This window comes from Oryzias melastigma, linkage group LG19 (assembly GCF_002922805.2).
Source record: "Oryzias melastigma strain HK-1 linkage group LG19, ASM292280v2, whole genome shotgun sequence".
NCBI classification, from domain to species: Eukaryota; Metazoa; Chordata; class Actinopteri; order Beloniformes; family Adrianichthyidae; genus Oryzias; species Oryzias melastigma.
In genome coordinates, this window is record NC_050530.1 from 13,269,603 (window position 1) to 13,287,187 (window position 17,585).

Genomic DNA, 17,585 nt, shown 5'->3' on the forward strand with positions numbered 1-17,585 from the left:
GATCTCAGACATTCAGACTTAATATCTTATGTCTGTGTTTTGTTAAAGGATGTATCCTTTTTTTTTTGGTAGGATACCTTCTTCTACTCGCTTGTGTACGACCCCACACAGAAGACTCTGTTGGCCGACAAAGGAGAGATCCGAGTTGGACCACGTTTTCAGGCAGATGTACCTGAAATGTTACAAGAAGGTACAAGAAAAACATTTCACTTTTCAAATTGATGTGTTTAAAAACGGAATTTAGGTGTCTGAAACACTGATCATCTTTTGATGAATTGTAAAAGTGTTCCTAGTAGTCTCTTTATTATGATTTTGCTAATATTTGTTAAAATAAAAGTCATTTTCTTGAACGTAGCTTCTGCAGAGTGGTAGAAGTTCATAAGAAATTCACCTGTCAGTTGTGGAAATACTCAGAAATGCAATTTAAAGCTTTATTTTCTTAATATAAGTCCCCTATTATGAGAAAAATGCCACAAGCGCATGTTAAAAACACGATTTTAATCACAGTAGGTCTTTAGGATGGCAAATTTTCTACAAAAGATTGATAAATTCATCTTGTTAATTTTTTTCCCTGACTTTTTCTTTTGTTTTTTAGGTGAGGCTGATGAGAGGGACCAGTCTAAACTAGAAGAGAAGCTCTGGGATCCAGAGTGTCCTCTCACCAACAAACAGATAGACCAGTTCTTAGTGGTGGCACGGTAAGTCACTTCTCAGTGATAAGGCAACTGTGAAACTCTTACTACTGATGTATCTTGGTTAAGTATTTTAACCTAAAACAAATTTAATCACACTTTATTTGTAAAAAAAAAATAAGATTAAAACAATACAATCCTGAACAAATTATTTATTTCTGATGTAGGGAGTACTTTAATTTGAAAGAAAATTAGTTTCTCTGCTATCAACTATGAATTAGCATCTGTTGAAGCTAATTTTGCTACAAATAAACATGTTTTTAATGATGAAATTGTTCTAAACTGTAGAGTCTTCTGATGTAAAAACAATTTTAACCAGATAAATGTACATCCGTGTTTATCTTTGCTCCTTTTCAGAGCGGTTGGGACTTTTGCCCGAGCATTAGACTGCAGCAGTTCCGTCAGACAACCGAGCCTCCACATGAGTGCAGCCGCCGCCTCGCGAGACATCACACTGGTGTGTCTCTCTCTGCAGCCTCTCACCTGGAGTTCCTGGAAAAGGTTTTCACTCCCTTTCTCCTTTCTCCCGCTCACAGTTCCACGCGATGGACACGCTGCATCGCCATAATTACGACCTGTCCAGTGCGCTGAGCGTCCTGGTCCCGGCGGGGGGTCCAGTGCTGTGCAGAGACGAGATGGAGGAGTGGAGCGCCTCCGAAGCAGCCATGTTTGAAGAGGCGTTAGAGAAATATGGGAAAGACTTCAACGACATCCGACAAGATTTTGTGAGTTTGTGGTTCCATTAAAATTTTGTGATGGGTCATCTGTGTTCAGATGTATTTTAGAGGTCATCTTTAAGTTGTGATTGTTCTATGAATACAAATTTATTTCATCTTATATTAAAGTAAAACTGAAAAAGAGCATTTGTGCTTAATGGCACTTGTTTTTCTTAATATTATCTTGACAAATTGTGTAAACCTTTAGAGAGGGAAGAAGAAAAGATATTCTTTTTTTTATATAGGAAGTAGGGGAAGAATCTGGCGATATAATGTCTATCACGATATATTCCTAGACTTAGCCATTTTTTTTACTTTTATGTTTAAAGAGTATGTCTTAGGAAAAAAAACCAAGTTATACTATGGAGTACATGTCTCATTACGCTCAAAAATAACTAATTAAATATCATCTTATCAATATTTAAAATCGATATAAGTATCAATAAATGAACCATCGCGATACATCACTAAATCGTTTTTTCCCTACACCTCTAATAGGAAGAATACAATACATTGACAAATACAGCAATTCTGCATTATTTTTCAAAACTAAGATGAAGAGGCAAAGTTACATGCTGCCTAAACATTGATCCTCTTGTAATTCCTAAGATGAGACGACTTTGTCTTCAGTTATCCTCAATTTCCTCTTCTATAGTAAATCAATTTCCTGCCTAAAATAATCTGTTATTTATGACTTCATCAATATTTGTATTGCAGAAATTGGTTTTCCGTGTCTCGTTTCTAGGGTTCGACAATTCAGGAAAACAATGAAAATACAAACATTTTATCTTTTTTTTATCATTACATCCAACCATCTTTTTATTTAAAAAAATGGTTATATCTGTCATTTTACAAAGCTAAAATTCTGTTTGATCAAATTACAATTTGAGTTATTGTCTTGATTTTTCTATTGACCTCTGCTTTCTACCAATTACCTGTGCTCTCCAATAAAGCCAGCGTATAGGTGCATAAGGCGGCAGGTGCTCATGAATACTTATTAAATGTGTGAATCACGGCTGTTTTCATCATTGGTCAGAACTGGAGAAAAGGCAGTGGATCCTCAGGCTCCGTGGGTCACGATCTCCCTCATTAATTCATATGCATGACTTCACACCCGCGCGACAGGAACATGAGATATTAATATAATGAATTTGCTCTCCGTCGCTCCACCTCCACCCTCCTGCTACATTGTGCTCTTTCTTCTAGCTGCCATGGAAGTCTCTGACCAGTATCATAGAGTACTACTACATGTGGAAGACTACAGACAGATATGTGCAGCAGGTGAGGAGATTATTGCTGGTTTTCTGAGGGTCCAAAAAAGTCTTGCTAAAAAACAAGTTATTTAATTTAGTTTGATCTTTTTGTGTTCCTTTTTTTCTGTATTCAGATGCCTTAACTCTAGTAAACTAGGGATGGGTACTGATTTGGGTTTTATCCTCTGCTGGTGCCAAACCTCTACTTGAGAAATTATTCTGCTGCTTTAATGGTTCTCGAACAAGTAATTCAAAAATAATAAAAAAGAAATACGGCAAATTCACCCAAATCATTAAATTGTGATGAAGCAGCATCACACTGCAGTGCTGCTGCTCTGTTTAGTAAGTACAGATTTCACCACTCATCGCCATGACGGCGGCTTTTTTCGGTGCATAGAACACGTCACTCTTATCCATCAGGTTGTTGAAATGACGCTGAAGTTAGCTTAAGATTCACAGCCTCTGATTCGCGAGGGCACTAAAGGAACATTCCACTGTATTTATCACACTTAGACCACCTAAATCCAGGTCCTGCTCAAAAACCGCTGGACCTAGACTGCTCACACATGCATTCAATTATGCTTTGGATAGTAAAGAATACACTAAATATAGTTTCTGATTTGTGAAACATTCATTTGATTTGTGAAAATGTGAAATTGGATGATTTTTTTTTTTCACGTTTTTTGCACTCCAACCATCTAAGAACAGGTCCTGTTCTTGTCCGTTTTCACAAATCAAATTTTTACAAATCAGAAACTTGTTTAATGTGTTCTTTAATATCCAAAGTATAATTTAATCAAGGTTTGAGCAGTCTAGGTCCAGCAGTTTTTGGACAGGACCTGATCTTAGGCAGTCTAATTGTGAAAAATACAGTGGAATGTTTCCTTAGTGCCTTCGCCAAGCTAACTTTAGCATCGTGTTGTTGATTAAAGTATTTTGCTGTCAAGTACAGAATCTCTGGCTACACCCATTTCCATGAGCCCGCCCACAGTCACCGTAAAGGTAAAATGATTGACTAGAATGGAGTAAAAGTCAAAAACAAAACACTGAAAAATAAAAACAGAAATATTTTTATATATGTTGGTACTAGTACCAACTTGGCATCCAGTGTCAGTACCCATCCCTGGTGAACACCATTGGGTTCAAAAACGATTTGAGCTTTGCTTTTTTCTGTAAGCAGTTTATTAAAGTATGAGTTTTTTCTGTATTTACACTCCTATTGTTGTCAGATTATAAACCATAGACGAGCACAAGTTTCTATGAAAAGTTCACCGTCTCAAAATGTAAACGTTTTCAGTTTTTAGGAAAACATGACATGATTTGAAGTTGTTGAGACACAATTAGGACAAAAGTCGTGCATAAATCTTTGTGGACAAGCATGTAAGATGACATCGTTTTTTTTTTCTCTCTGAGCAGAAGAGACTGAAGGCAGCTGAAGCAGAAAGCAAACTGAAGCAGGTTTATATTCCAACATAGTAAGTCTCGTTCTATTTCAAAGTATTTTACACACAGAAGCCTCATCTTAACCGATCACTGAGTGTTACTCTTTGTAAATCTTTTTCTCCGGCAGCAACAAACCCAACCCGAACCAGATCTCTGTGACGAATGGCAAGATGGCGACGGTAAATGGCGCGGGCCCCGGGGCCTTCCATGCAGCAGGAGGGGGCAGGGCCTGTGAGAGCTGCTACAGTAAGTTTTGCATGAGCAGGCAGATGGGAATTTGAATCCGCGAGGCAGCAAATCTCCTTTTATTACCGCTAGGAGATATGCTTACCCTTTTCTCTTTATTAAGGTGCGACTTTAGAATAGAAAAGTGTTTACATTCACCTAAGTTTATATTAGCAGTTTAAAAAATGGTTGAATTTAGAGCAGATGTTAAAGATTGCTTTTCATTATAAACCAAACCTTTATATTTTCTTGTTGTATAACTCAACATTGTAGCCTTCAAACCTAAAGTCGTGCACATTTTGTATTGACTTCAAGGAGCATGAATTATTATAATTTCAAAAGACTTTTCTTAAATCCTCAAAAAGTTTTTTTTTGGAGGAGAATGTAATGCTGGAGGCTCATCAGTTTCACCAGAACTTCATTTCCAAATCTTTGTTTGCTCTGATTCACAGCTCAGAATTTGTTGCTACTCATTGTGCAGAAATATAATAAAGACGAATGAGTTTAGCTGCAAAAGCAGAATTTTTCACATCGTTTGAGGTTGTAGTGGAGTCTTTGTTGTTTTTTGCCTGAATTGAATGCACAAAAACAGTTTGATAAAAAGCTGTGCTGCTCTTTTGTTACTTGACGTCAAATTATGAAGAAATCTGAACAATAAATACTTTTTTGTACTTTTTTTTCTTGCGATAAGAAGAAGTGTGGATGGAGTTTAGGCTGTTTGTCTGCTGACAGTCGATAGCGAGCATGCAGCTCTAGTCCTCCTGGAGATCAATTTATTTAGGGACGGATGAACACAGCCGGAAGGAGATCAATGATCCGAGTTTGCTTTTGCAATTCAGGCATCCAACGCAAATGTGTTTTTGTCCTTAAACAGCCATGCAGTCAGCTCAGTGGTACTCCTGGGGGCCTCCCAACATGCAGTGCCGCCTGTGCGTCTCCTGCTGGATGTACTGGAAGAAGTACGGCGGGCTGAAGATGCCCAGCAGAGCCGAAGCTCCAGAGGAGAGAACCTCCCCCAGCCCAGCAAGCAATGTGAGCTCGACCGAACAGACTTATCACACTCATAGAAACCTGCTTCTCTCTGCCAAGGATGCAGATATTAAGTGTCAGACACACAAAAAAACACAATAATAAAAAAAAAAAAACCAACACACTTATTTTTTCTTTCTTTATTTATTTAACTGTCCTTTTTTTGTGCCAATTTTAGAAAAAAACTTTTCCTTATTCAAAGTGTAAATCAAATCGGGACAGAAAATAATCATTTAAAGATGTCCTGACAATAAATAGTAAAATATTATTTCTTTATAACCAATAAGATCGGCACTAGTATAGGTAGAGCTTGATCTCCCTCAATTACATTTTTCAATTTCTCGTAACCTAAACCATTACCTTTTAACGCTTTAAAGACCCTCATCATATCTTTTGATCCGTTTTAAATGGGCTTCGATTTATGATTATGCCATTTTTAGCCACATTGTTTCTGGAGTGCGTCTGTAGTTCATTAGAAATTAACCTCTGAGTATAGGAATAGGAACCCCACCCCCCCTTTCCTTCACCACTGCTGGGAGCAGGAAGTTTGTTGTTTGCAAAGCGTTTTTTTTTTTTCCAATATCACAAATTTGCTCTTTTTCAAACAGTATTTTTTTGTCTGCTCCTGATTCACAACAATTTGAATAAAACATATTCAGAAATGTGATTCTAATCTTAATTTTCTTTATACATGTCCTCCATCATCAGAAAAATGCCCCAAGAACATGTTAAAAACAGCATTTTCATTGGAGTGGTTGTTAAACACGAGAGCTATCCTTAGTGACTAGAAATAACACAAATTCTTTACATAATTAACTTGATTCCAACGGATTCTGAATAAAAAAAAGAACAGCTTTGCTTTGAAATCCAGCACTTGGTTGTAAAGTGTTGCAGCTTTTCTCACACAAACTATCGCAGAGTTACACTAATTCATAGAGCGTCAACATCGGAAAGTTTGTGTCTTTAGATGATATAAAAATGACTCTTTCTGCTCTATTGCCTCAGGAGTCTCGCCCCAGGGGTCACACCGCTCGTCAGTCCAACCACATGGTTCCGATGAGAAACAGCGGCAGCCCCAAATCCTCCATGAAGACCAAGCAGGCTTTCCTGCTGCAGGCCACGCGCCTCACCAAGCTGGCTCGGCACATGTGCCGTGACATCATCAAGCTGCGCCGCGCTGCGCGCCGCCCATTTGTCCCCATTAACTGTGGGGCCATAAAGGCAGAGTGTAAGAGCTCTTTCAATTCCTCCTAACTTCTGCCACATGGCCACACACAAACACACATCTGCAAACAACTCAGCACACACACGACCCCCTCTTCACCCCTCCCCGCCCCGACCGCCCTCCCATCAACCCCCATCTCTGCCCCCTCCCCTTCCGTCTGTCTCTCTTTCTGTTTTTATTATTATTGTTATTATTATTATTTTGTATTCTCCCACCCCCTGTTTCCAATAAAGACTGCCTGTCCTCATAACTATGAGTTTGATCATCCTTTCATTTGTGTTTTTGTTTTCTTTATTTTTCAGTCTGTGATGGTTCTTGCAGATGTGAACTAGAAACTCTGAGTTTAAAAAAAAACTGCTGAAGAAAGATATTTAAAAAATGCACATCCATAACCTGAAGCTCCTCCTGTTAATAACCAGTCGATTGCAATAGCTTCCACATGGAGTCCTATTATGTCTGAGCCATAGATTTGCTGAAAGAAGAATGTATTTTACTAAGAGAAACTATTTTGCGTGGTACATTTTGGAAGCTCATTATGGACTGTACGAAGAGTCTCCGCCAAAAAAAAAAGATTGACTGTGTTTGCATCTCCATTTTTGTCTCCATTTGTATGTTTCCCTTCATTCTATCGAGTGTTTTGTGAGTTTATTCGATAAAATAATGCATAACTCCTTTAACTTGCCCATTATTTATAAAGGAAAGACGTCCTCTACCCCAAGATCACCGTTCATTCACGCCCCGTGTTCTGCTCTTCCAAATATTAATGAGGCCTCATGCTTATGCGTAATCTGTGCTCATAGATCCAAGCGACAGGATTTGCCATTCATGTAGTCTCCCCCCCTCCGATCCGCCTTCATTTTCATAAGACAAAGCTCATCTTCTACCTCTTTTTTGCTCTTTCTTTCATTGGTGTGTGGATGTGAGGGGAAAATAAAGTGGCACCTGAAAGCATCTTTTCCGAGTCCTTGTGCTTCATGTGTCTGTGTTATCTGTCCATCAACTCCACTGCACTCCGAGGAACCACGCCGGCATCCCAAACCCCCCCTCCTCCTACCAGCATGGAATCATGATTCTCATACTTGATGTGCTTGCGTTACATGTTTAGGTGTGCATGTAGGCATGTACTGAGCTCTATCTGCATGTGGCGGTAGGTGGCGTTTTTCTTTTCAAATCAAAAAAACACATAATGATTCCTCTGATATTAGACAATAAAATCCATTCTATTGTGTGTTTGGTAAAATCAGTCAAGACTGACACAACCGTGTGTGTGTGTGTTTGGTTTAGACATGTTAAGGGTGTCCGAAGGGCAGGGGACTCGCCTACCCAAAACCAGAGCCGCCCAAAGGAGCACTCTGACCAGTGTTCTGCAGTTTCTGGGTAAAAAGAAAAAAACCAAAACCTTACGGTTCAATCACAACCGGGTTCTATATGAGCTCACCATCAATTATTCAGATGGTTCTATAGGGGCGAGTTCATGCAGCTCCAGTGTGGTGTCTCTTGCAGAGTCTCGTCCTGCATCCCACGCCCCTCGCTCCCACCGCACCCCAGGCCTCCAGACGCCTCCCCCTCGCCGCCTCCTCTCATCCCTTCCGCACGGCCCTCATGGCATGCTGGGAAAACGCAGCTACCATCACCACAGCAGGGCGGAGCCAGAGAGGCGCTCAGGTACATGTGAGACCTCAAGAAGAGAGATGATGTGGAAAAATATGTTTTTCAGTCAACAGAAATAAATCCGTTCACTGTTTCAAAAGAAGATTGACACAAAACCCCATGTCATTTATTACTGGAGTAAGTTTGGTTGTAGTATTCAAATAAAATTTCTTTTAAGATTGTTCAAACCTGTGAAACACTTTTTTTAACCAAATATTAAGAAGATCTTGATATAAAATGTTCATTTTGCCATTCTTTGCCAGAGATTTTGCCCCCTTTTAAAAAAAAAAAAAAAAATGGTATTGCACTTTACCCCACTTGTAACACTTATGTAAATCATTAAGAAATGACTAAATAAATTTTATTGAATCCTGCACTAACAAAAAAGCTGTTAGAACAGTTAAAGCATGATCACATTTAAAACTTTTGCACAATCCTTTACCTTTATATTATTTATTATTTTTTACCTGATTTATTTTGCAGTTATTATGGGTTTATTTAATTTTATGCTCATTTTCCTGGCAAATGTAAAAAAAGTTGTTATTGGCACGTATTGTGGAGTGTCATTGTTTCTGTGTGTGCAAAATTTGTCAATAAAGTAAATAAAAAAAACTCAATACGAGAGATCTGCTCATACACAAAAACGGTTTCCAAAGCTTCTGCTTTGTTAAAAAGAAAAAAAAATCCACAAAATAGAAAAATAAATTTACCTTGGGGACAAATATGCTTCTATATAATCCTTTAAGACAAAACCAGATTGGTGAAAAATTAGTTGTTAATGTTATTTCTATTTAAAAAGAAATTAGTGAATGACAGCAGGGTAATGTTGCATTAAATAAAATGAGAAATCCAATTTTTCAGCAGAGTTTTATGTGTTTTTTGCATCACCTGCTCACTGTTTTTTCTGTTTTTACAGAGAACCCCGGTTCAACAGGTGGAGCTCTAATGGTAGATGAATATTTTACAGAAACCCACCACAATTGTTTTCTGCTTCTTGTGCTAAAAATACAATTTGTTAATTTTTTTGGCAGCACAATGGCCGCAGCAGCAGCTCTGGAAACACACGGGGAGGAGTGATGATCCGCAAGAGACGCCCAAACTGGATCGATGCCCCTGATGACAGCTTTTTCCTCGTCACCCGGGAGACCAGGTAAGGAAAGGTGACCCCTTTATTGACCTCTGATTGACTGTCTCTGAGCGTAAAGATAGAGCAAGTGATGTTTGAGTGCCGTGAAGTGAAGGCAGACAGGCTGTGATTGAAAAGGAGAGTTATTTTTACCCTGCGGTGACACCAGGCAGCAAACAAATGGGAGGTGCACCTTAAAAAAAATCCCCGATAGGTCAGACAGCAAAGAGATGGAACAAAATAAAAGCAAAAACACTCATTTCATCTAAATTTAGTCAGTAAAGTATGGAATAAAACTGTTTTTTTCTTGCAGTCACAAAACTAAATTAAAGAAAAGAACAAATCAATGAAATCAAAAGCTCCTCAAATCTGTTCTATCTAATCTAGACAAAAAGGCATAAATTGCAAATAAAATAGATAGTTATGATATATTCACACATCAAACTGTCCTCAGGCAGAGCTGTGGGATCATATGATCTAATTTGTTGATCCTAAGAGATATTGAACCCATTTTTCCACTTGTCATCCCAGACAGAGAAATAAGAGAGAAAATTACCTTTTCTTTTTTTATTTATTTATTTTTTTTATTTCATCCCAAACTCAGTGCTCCGACATAAATTCCAGCATTAGTTGGCTCATCTCTGTCACGATCATCCCATGACACACGCCGCAGACCACTTCCAACCCTCTTCAGAGCAATCACATTAACCACTTAGGAGACTGAAAGTCTACACCGCTTCATGCCATTAGAGCAACTCAAATTGCATCATGGTCACCACTCAAGCAGCCGAAAATCAGCATGTCGTTATGAGTATGTTAGCATTTGTCATGAGCTTTTAGTTTTTCTAGCCTTTAATCTCTGTCAGGGATGTTATTATGACTCAGACTGATATGTAATCCCCAACCAAGGATTCGGCGAAAAATTAGTCCGAAGGGTTTCTTGTTAATCGAGAAATCTTGTTACCAAATTTACTGAGAAAGCCTCCATTGTTCTTTTTCTTTGAGCCTTCATTTATTACAGAGAAGACTCCTACAGTTCCAAACTGTTCAGCTTTGCAAACTTGGATAAAAACATTGAACTGTTGTGCTGAACTGATTAAAGTTTGCAGTTCGTGTGAAAGAAAGATGTTCGTCCATTAAGCTGCTTCCCAAATGAGCCATGGCACCCGCTCTCACAGCCGCCTTCGGACCACCAGAGCTAAAATTAGAGAAGCTAGCTGGTGCAGATGGAGCCAGGCACCGCTGGGCTCTGAGTGGAAATATCATTAAAGCATTAACCATGCCTGCACTCGCATGGATCACTCAGCAGTGATCAGAACAGCTTTATGTGTGACCGAGACAGCATCAATCTCAAGTCTGTACCCTTTCGTTATATCATACTGTCATTCAGCCTTCCAGTGAGACAATGAATGTCTCTCTGAATAAAAAAATTGGCTCTGATGTTAATGAGGGATGAATGGAAGATTCATTCTCTCTCCTTCTCGGTTTTTTTATCCCTCTCTTTTTCTCTCAGTGTGATGGAGGACACAGTGCGTTTCAGAGCAAAGAGAACGGGTGGGATATCACTCCCACTTAATCAGGGAGGAGAGGGAGACGGATAGAAACGGAAATGGAGATGACAAATCTTATCCTAAGTAAGACCATGTGTGACAGTGTCATTAAAACAATTCAAGCTCCGAAAACCAGAAAACAAGTGAAAACGAGCATGTAAATTTATTCATGAAAAGTCAGGCGACATTCATTATCAAGGGGCTACACACACCTGCAGAAAAAACTCATTTAAATAACTTTGAGTAGATTTAACTCAAGAATACAATTAAATGTACGTTTAGATTTGTACATAAACATAACTCAATGTAGTCAAACATGTTTTATACTTGTGTTTTACTTATTAAGTCTTGGATGATACACTTAATATTTTAAACAAAAATATAGTATTTAGTTATATTTTAAAGCTATTAATCCTTAGAACATATTTCTTTCTTTCTTTCTTTTTTTTTACTGATAAATAAAAAATAATCATAAACGGAAGCATAAAGATGCATGATTTAATAAAGGCTTTGGATCAAGTTTACTGAATTATTGAATCTAAGCCCCTTTTTTCAACTTGACTAAACTTTTTTTTACTAAAAGTATTTTTAGAGAAATAGAAGAAATAAACACGTACACTAAAAAACAATTGATTATTATGTAAATAAATAAGTTAATTAATCTTGTTGAGTCCCTTATATCTATTTATTGAATCACCTTTTATGATTTCTTTATGGATGGATGATATTTAATGTCTTCCCTGCAGTTATTTCATATCTGAACCTCTCTTGTGAAACTACAGTGAAGTTTAGCATTTTCTGGTTTTATATTCATCCTCTCACACTCTATTTATTATCGCTTAAATTGAAAAAATCTTGAATGTTCTTTTGCAGTTTTTTATTTTGAGCAACATTTCATACATTCAACCATTTCTACGCCCTACAGAGTTATCATTAGCTTTTTGCTGAAACTTTTGTATGTATTTTAGCATTTTTTGTATAATATTTAGGAGTTAATATTGCAAATTTCCCTTTACTTGATTTAACGCATCAGTTAGCATTTGCTTTTTTTTGTTTAATATTTCTTCTTGGTAAGAGTATTTAATTCTTTGGGGCATTTTACTCTTTGATGACTTCAGTTAGCATAGAGTCTTTAATTAGCCACTATTGTGTGATTTTTAAACCAGTTTTGCCTTTAGCTTTAAACTCAGCAAAACTCAAATTATTCAGGTCGTGAACTGAAAGTTACCTTAAACTTTGTTTGGCTAATTTCAGGTTTCATATTGAATTTAGCTATGTTCACTACAAAGAATTTAAGATTTCTTATTCCTTGTTCACTGTCAAGCAAAGTTGACTTCCTGCTTATTTAAGCTAGCAAGCTAATTTAGCATGTAGCCTTTAATTTTCAATGTTTATTTTCAGATTTTAATATATTTATCTTTAATTAGCTGATTTATTCTCAAAGTTATTTATTTTTTACACTTTGAAGTTTAATATTTCTTCATGAAACGAGAAATTAATTCTTTGAGGCATTTTATTCTTTGATGTCTTCAGTTAGCTTGGAGCCTTTAATTAGTCACTGTTTGATATTTGAACCATCTGCCTTTAGCTTGAATTTAGCTATGTTAAGCAAAAATAAATTAGGATTTCTCATACCTTGTTCACTGTCAAGCAAAGTTAACTTCCTATTTAAGCTAGCAAGCTAATTTAGCATGTAGCCTTTAATTTTCAAATGTTATTTTCAGATGTAGTTACATTTATTTTCAATTTGGAAACAAAGAATTTATAATTGTGTTTTCTAGTAATTTTAGTTGAAAGAACTGTTCTGCATGTTAGTATAGCGAGGATATAATGCATTTCTCAAGAAAAACATGCATCCCCCAGCTCTGATGGAGGCAGACATCAGGTTTTCAAGGACACTTTTAAAACAAAATTCTACATCACTATACAGGAAATATAGAGATTGTGCAAAACTTTAGAACTTGAACATGGTTTTTAGAGTCTTAATTGTTGAATCAGACCCACAGTGTGTAAAGGAGAACATTTGTATTTGATCCATCTTTATTAATGGTATTTATTTTCATTATCTGTACTTGTGCAATACTTCTTTTAATCCAAACCATTTCTGTTTATGTCGGTATCTTAAACAATGCTCACAATTTTTTTATTGCAGATATAAAAATATTCAACACAGCCTGAGTTTTGAGAATTATTATCTCCCCTCATTTGTTCAAAAATCTCAAAAACACACAAAGAAAAGCAACTACAATTTACAAAATCTGTTTCACTCTCCACTTTTTGCCCTGCTGGAACTCGAAGTGTGAGCACATATTGCGTTGTGATAATCCGTGAATACGCTGTACTTGGCAGATTTCTGTGGACATGCTTGATTGTTGTATGCAGATTCAGAGCACATTTAGAGGCCTCGAACATGCAGCCACATAACTCATCCTGCTCGTTTAATCATCAGCAGGGATCCTTGTTCTTTCTAGGGAACAACAAAAAAGAATGAAGTGCTTGAGGAGCTTTAAATGCCAAATAGCTAGCAGTAAACCATGAAATATCATCGGTGTATGGTGGTCACACAGCTCACACTGCTAAATTGAATTCATCTAGCCTCATGTCTTATGACCGTGTGGGCCATGTTCTCTGGTTTACTGCACTTGGTCGCTCTGGGCTGGTAAAACGTCTTTTTACAGCTCACATCAGCCCCATTATTTTCTTAGAGTCTCTTCACAAACCTAGCACATTATATATGTACGTGTATGTCTCATACGTTCTACAATTGTTTTAGGGAATCTTCCCATGAAAGTTTGGGTTAGCATTGAGTCATTTGGATATACAAATATTTTGGAGGTGAAGAAGCGTCTAAGGTTGCGTACACACCAGGCATTTGATGTACGTTCAAGAATGCGCTAAACACAGGTTCTTGAACACATTTTAGCCCATGATTCTCATGTTGGACAAGCAGGGAGGGGCTTTAGCTTCTTTTTCTACTGTTTACTAGTGCATATACACCACACATAGTTGGAAGAGCAAATTTAGCTCTGGGCTACTAACGTAACTATTATTTAGTCAAAGTTCAACCTTGTTTAAGTTGCAACATACGTTTTAAATGTTGCAACTAATATGTGTATGTAGAGTCTGCAAACGGTCGTAAAAACTTGCGTAGCTACCCACGATCGTGGAAGCCCCAAATGCACATTTACACACGTTTCCAAAGACTTCAAAGTACATTTACATCCGACGTGTGTTGCACGTTCAAGAACACACTATATGCACTTTCATGAATGCATATTCCCCCTGTGGTGTTCACACCAGATCAGCATGTTTATTTTCTTTCACAGTTTTTACCCAAATATGACAGACCTGGATTATGTCAGAATTCCCACCCTAATCCTTAACTTCTATAGAGTGCAGGACTAAAGTGCGCTGGATTTTAAAAGTGATTTGGACACCATGCTCACTACTTTTTTATTAACGGCAAGTCACAGATTTCATTTAGTGAAAATCTAATTAAAACGAGCATTTCATGACATCTATTTATGACTCCACTGTGTTCTGATGATGAAAACGTTGATGGTTTATTAAAAAATTAAATTTTAGCAAATTTTTTTTTTTTTTTGCAAAAATTGTTCAAACGCAATGCATTGTGGTCTATGTTTGCCACAGCAGTAAGCATCAATGCGCATTGGTTTTTTGCAAAGACTTCTGGGAAATTTTGATTTTGAACTTGATTTTGGAATTGTAGATTGGACAGCAGTACAAAAAGGCGAATGCACTTTATAGTGAGTAGTGAAGGAATTCCATCATAGCCTTGGTGACATATAAGTCCACAAACCACAATTAAAAATGTCTCTTTTGAGGTCATGTTTACAACGGTTATTTCTTTCATGTTATGAAAAGGCGCCGCCCACACGTCACTATCAAATCTGAGACCCTCATTAGGTGCAGTTCAGCATTTTTGCAATTTATCAGTCAATTAAGTGGTCAATTTAGGAGTCATTTAGCAGTCATTCCAACAATGGATGCCCATTTTGTACATAGAGCCTGCGACCAGACTTAAAAACTAGCAGCGTGTGACTGTGAGTTTTGGACTCAGAAGCCCAAAGTTTTGGTTTACTTGCATTTACATAGACTTATCTTTGAAAGTGGCCGCTTGAAGACGAGTTGCTGAGGGCAGTGTAGCTCAGGGGTCCCAAAACAATGGCCCACTGGCCGGATCTGGCCCGCCTCCTCATGTGGCTCGGCCTCCCAAACACTATCAGAGACATATTTTTTTTTCTCAATATTTATTCCACCTTTCTGCAGTCTGAACTATGACGGTAGATGATAGACTATTTACTGGTTTAATTTTTCAAATGTAAGACATTTTTTTTAAATCTGGCTATGTGTGGCTTTCCGTAAAACCGTAAATGTTTACATTTAGGCTGTGATTATTACACTTTTTCTTTTAGCTTACAAACTGACCCCGGCCCCTCATTAAAAAAAAATTTTGTGGACCCCAAGCTGAAAATCAACTTAAAAATGAAATCATTTAATCTAAAATGAAGCTTCTAAAAGCTTTCAAATTTCATAAATGTGTTAAAATTCATGTATGTTTATCCTCACTAATATCTCCATTTTTGTCTGTATCTCTGCAGGAGGGCTCGGAGGCTGCTGTCACGCTCTCAGCTGAGGCACGCTTGTCGGCAACCCTGCGAGCAGATAATGCTGCGCAGGGTCTCCCAGGGCCCGCCTCAGGGGCTGGTCCTCACCCCTCATCCTCACCCCAGTCTGAGAATGCGTGGCCCCATTGTCATCCACGACTGATTGGAACTCTCTGACCCTTACACCGCACCTGCATTCGCACTATCAAATTCTAACCTCCCCCCTCTTATTTCTACAAGTCCTCAGTTTCTAATCATGTAAATACCGTCATAACTTGTTTGGTAACAGAACGATGTGACTGAAAGGGCTGAACCTCTGAGAATTTGCTTGTACATAGTGTACCTGTGTGTGCGTGCCAGAGTGTGTATGAGTTCGGTCATAACAACAACGCGGGGTTTAAGCCATGCTTCGTTTTCATTTTCACGGCCGATCTTTGTGTGACTTTGTGTTGATGGTGAATCGTTGTGCGCAGTCATGAGTTTGTACAGTTCTTTTTGGGTGGGATCTTGGCTACGATGGGGTGGGAGAGGGGTTAGACTCCTTTTATCTTTAAACTCTGAAGGTCTTTTAGAAGAAACAGCTGTGTTGAAGAATGACGACCTGAACTCTTAATCCATCAAAGCTTCTCGACTCCAAACTTTGTTATTTACTACAGCTCTACAGGTACTAAAGAAAATAATAGAAAAACAAAACCTGAAGGCAGCTTACATCAAACAAAGCAAAAGTCTCTCACATGAACCAGTGTACAGTATGCTGCATATCTCATTAGGCTACATCACTGTAGATTCTTCTCATCCAGTTTCTATGGCTACCCAGCCCTGACATGAGTAATAAAGCATTTCCTTAGCAGGAGAAAAGGGGGCATGGATCTATTATATTTCCCTACAGGCTCTGAACTCCCTTCAACTTTTAGAGGCCGAAAAAGGTGCAAACTTCAATCAGCAGTGCTTCAAACCACCTTGAAGCATCTGTTGTTGGATTTCTACCTTGAAAGTTTATACTCTGGTTTTCTGTGTTTTTTCCTCTGCGATGATATGCCTGTAAATGTTGGTTAACTCACCCAGTCTTGAGGTGCGTTTGCAGTTTTTAAACCAGGTAATGCCATGCATGTCTCTGACCGATTGGTCACATGACTTCTTCTCTTTTCATTCAGAATGTTTATGTTAGTGTTTCCTTGTGTGTCATGTGTTGAATATGAGCAGAATTAAAAAAAAAAAAAAAATCAACCAACCAGGCTCTGCTTCTTCATTTTCCGCGACATCCTGCCCGTCTGCCAGCCTCCCACTCTGTATCTCCGTGTCTGTGGTCTTTCGTCGTGCAGGTGGAGAGTGGGACAGAAGGTATGTTTATGGACACAAAGTAAAGCTCTGCAAAGAGGATCCAATTCGTGTTCATTGAAACTCAGGGGTCACCTTAAACTGCTTTAGTGTGTGCACTTTTAGGTGCATGTTTTGATTTATTAGCTTTTGATTTCCCCTTAAACAAAAAAAGTTTTATTGTATTATTTGCTAAAGAGATTGCAAAATCAAAAAGATAGTTTACACTAGGTTTAGATTGCAAAAAGGCCAGTGATTCCTATAAGAGTCTGGTGATAAGCTACATATCCCGATACGATAGGTATCGCAATATATCCCAAGACTGTACTAGAGCAATTTTCCTTTTTCTTCTTCTTCTTTTTTAACAAGTAGTATGAGTAATATGACTTAAAAAGGCTCAGAGTGCTGTGCTGCAGCGGGGGATTTAGGTGGAAAACAAAAACGAAGGATATTCATAAATAAATAATTAAATATCGTCTTGACGGTATTTTAAATCAATACAAGTATCACCAAACGAAATATTGCGATTTTTCACCAGTATTTATTTCTTTTTTTTTACTTTGATGTCCCTTTATGGGTGACGTAGAAAGCTGATTTTAGAAGGTTAAAGTAAATTTGACAATTTGTTTTCCCAACATTGGCAACAATGTTAGTGTAAAATTAAAGACTTTAAAACATTTGAAACTTTAAAGTAAGAAATTAATTTACAAACTTACAAACTAAGGTTATAT

General features: G+C 37.8%; 1 protein-coding gene across 4 annotated transcripts in view; it reads left to right on the forward strand.

Moving 5' to 3' along the window:
* mta3 (metastasis associated 1 family, member 3) overlaps positions 1-16,768 on the forward strand; it is a 23,772-nt gene extending 7,004 nt beyond the window's left edge. Inside the window, exons 6-19 of one of the 4 annotated variants that reach the window (XM_036217087.1) lie at positions 73-190; positions 596-698; positions 1,050-1,149; positions 1,229-1,417; positions 2,615-2,689; positions 4,078-4,136; positions 4,232-4,350; positions 5,204-5,361; positions 6,364-6,586; positions 7,868-8,248; positions 9,150-9,181; positions 9,265-9,383; positions 10,873-10,993; positions 15,532-15,667. In XM_036217087.1, the coding sequence (XP_036072980.1) occupies positions 73-190; positions 596-698; positions 1,050-1,149; positions 1,229-1,417; positions 2,615-2,689; positions 4,078-4,136; positions 4,232-4,350; positions 5,204-5,361; positions 6,364-6,586; positions 7,868-8,248; positions 9,150-9,181; positions 9,265-9,383; positions 10,873-10,960 (1,764 nt within the window). In that variant the 3' untranslated portion in view covers positions 10,961-10,993; positions 15,532-15,667. Of the gene's footprint in view, positions 1-72; positions 191-595; positions 699-1,049; positions 1,150-1,228; positions 1,418-2,614; positions 2,690-4,077; positions 4,137-4,231; positions 4,351-5,203; positions 5,362-6,363; positions 6,587-7,867; positions 8,249-9,149; positions 9,182-9,264; positions 9,394-10,872; positions 10,994-15,531 lie in introns of all 4 variants that reach the window. The other 3 variants (XM_024285000.2, XM_036217086.1, XM_036217088.1) reach the window with 3 other exon arrangements.
* Positions 16,769-17,585: the final 817 nt, after the last annotated feature.